This window comes from Fulmarus glacialis, unplaced genomic scaffold (genome assembly GCF_000690835.1).
Source record: "Fulmarus glacialis isolate BGI_N327 unplaced genomic scaffold, ASM69083v1 scaffold40889, whole genome shotgun sequence".
NCBI lineage: Eukaryota > Metazoa > Chordata > Aves > Procellariiformes > Procellariidae > Fulmarus > Fulmarus glacialis.
The window spans coordinates 15,141-17,614 of record NW_009235972.1 but is presented as its reverse complement, the minus strand read 5'-3'; the positions used below and the strand labels follow the sequence as shown (position 1 = coordinate 17,614).

Below are 2,474 nucleotides of genomic sequence, written 5' to 3'. Positions count from 1 at the left end.
GTTGCTTTGCCACTGACCAAGTGGTAGCCTTTCATTGAGAAAACAAGACTGTTGTGTTGTTTATTGCCAATCTGAAAGATGTCACTTGTTTCAACGTTTCTAAATTCTGCTGTGTTTTTAAAATAAGTCAGTGTATTATGAACTCTTTTCACATGTTATAGATAGTACAATAACGCGTAGCACAATGGAAGATAAATGATGTATTCCTGTGGTGCAAACCACCAGCTGCCAGTGTCTCAGAGCCAGTCCTTGTCCTTATACTCTGTATTCATTAGTGCCTCGAGGGATACTTATTCACCTTATCTATTCTGTTCTAGTGATTCACCATTTTTCAACGGAAGAGAGGCGCATGCAAGCAATAAAAGAGATGGCTCGCATCTTGAGAGTAGGAGGCCAGATAATGATATATGTGTGGGCAATGGAGCAAAAACGGAGAAGATTTGAAAAGCAAGACATCTTTGTTCCTTGGAATCCTTCACCCCCTTCCTGCTCCTCGGGTGAGCCTTGCTCATGTGGAGTACAAAAATCAATTCTTCACAAGGACAAAGAGCTGGCTTTGAACCAGCCCTGTCATAAGTTGGATGGGACTTCAGAGGTACACAGGACAGCAAAGAGCTCATCCTGTGGAGGCGAGAAAAAAGCGCCGTACACGGTGTTAGAGAAATCTCTGAGATGGTCTCTGTTCTCAAGATCGCTTGACTCGGTATTAGATGTGGGTGATCAGTGGCACCAAGAAGAGCTCATTAGATACTGCAATTACGGTGTTCAGCTGAATGAATTAAACAGAGGAAAAAAAGTTGAAAAAAACAGAGAGTGTGGCTTTCTGAAACGCACTTCCAACTTTTTTCTACATTGCAAACAGAGTTTTGAAAATACAACGGCTTTTGAAGCGGCTGTTAAACCTGTGCTGCCCATGTCACGCTGCTCGAAGGCTTTCAGAAGTTGCTATTCAGAATTAGGGCAAGCAACTATACAGCTGCCTATGGCTGCAGATACTATTCATGGCTGCAGTGGAGTCTGTTTACCTGACCTGATTTCACATCAGAAAGAATTAGCTGTCAGACAACAACTTAAAATAGACCATCACCCAAAACAAGGAGCTTTCTGCCAACCTCAGAACAAAAGAACAGACTCTTCTCTGCAGAAAGCAGTCAATGAGCGCTCCCTAACCACGCAGAGAAGACAGCAGACGGGTGCTGGGGGGGCATGGCTGAGGTACTACCACGTTTTTAAAGAAGGGGAGTTGGCTGAGCTGATAGAGCGTCACATTCCTGAGCTACATATTACTCACTCATACTTTGACCATGCCAACTGGTGCGTGATCGCAGAGAAGACTGAAGTGTGGAAGATATAGAGGAAATTTCCTTACTGAAATGCCCAGAGAATACTTCAGGGCTTTCTTCCTTTTGAAAGCTCAGCGCCTTTGAAAATCTTTCCTGAAGCTTCTTCTAGCGTTGGGTTTGTTTCAGGGGAGAGGGGGACGTATGAGGAGGAGAGTGCTTTGAAACTCTCAGGTTCTGTGCCTTTGTTTTCTTTGATTTTGTTCTTAAAATACATCTCTATTGAAATTTTTTTTCTAGAGTTATTATTTCAGACTGAGCACATCTTAGCACACTGATCTCTTTTAATAAAGAGCTGCCAGCTGTGTTTTGTTGCTTGAAAATATGTAAAATACAGTTGGAAAGTGATTGCTGGATTATTTTTTACATGTACATTAAAAGTTTTTGTTATTAATTTATTACTATATTCGTTCATGTCAACTTTTATCTTAAAATTTATTGTGTTCTGCCACTTGATGTAACATAACACGGGAAGTAATTGAAAGATGCACTATTTTACTACAGTTCACTTTGTCAGCCTATATGATGCTTCTAGTCATACGAGACAGAGAGTCTTTTATGAGAATTACTAGGTGTATAGAGCCCTCCTGGCAGAGGCAGTAACTCCTGACATTGTCATTGTCTAGAGGTCTTTTTTATTGCCTTGCAGCAGTCAGAGCCAAGAAAGCAAAGAGATATTTGCCTCTGTAAGTGCCAGTCCATGACCCCCCCAAAAAATAGTTTTAAAAGTGAGCTTGACATGTATGCTTAAGCCTGGATTGCTCTTTCTCCCTGTCAGCAAAACTAGGAAAAGTCAGAAGGATTTAATATCGCATTTGAATCTGTACAGTGAATGAGCATAGCACAGAAAAGTGTTCCGGTGACCGCTAGTCAACTGAGAAAATATTTATTAACATCAGCATGCAATACTAATGCTTTTATCTACAAATTTGCCGTTTGCAAAGAAGATCAGCTTCATTATCCAATTTTTATAGGTAAAGAAACTGAGGTAATTAACTTTGCTTAAGGTTGCAATGTAGAGTAAATATTTGGAATAAAACCATACAAAAATCCCAAGCAACATGGCTGCTTTGCTGATGATTATTTATGTGCTAGGGAGGTCTGTCTGTAATTTTTCTTCCTGCCTTTGTTTCT

At 40.5% G+C, this 2,474-nt stretch overlaps 1 protein-coding gene across 1 annotated transcript; it reads left to right on the top strand.

Moving 5' to 3' along the window:
• The first annotated feature begins 313 nt into the window (after positions 1–313).
• LOC104082931 (putative methyltransferase KIAA1456) lies at positions 314–1,354 on the top strand. Its single transcript, XM_009586213.1, has one exon. The coding sequence runs from the start codon at positions 350–352 to the stop codon at positions 1,352–1,354; it is 1,005 nt and encodes a 334-aa protein (XP_009584508.1). The 5' UTR covers positions 314–349.
• The last annotated feature ends 1,120 nt before the right edge of the window (positions 1,355–2,474 follow it).

Coding starts and splice junctions, on each gene's coding strand:
- LOC104082931 (XM_009586213.1), top strand. CDS start 350: ATGCAAGCAATAAAAGAGATGGCTCGCATCTTGAGAGTAGGAGGCCAG.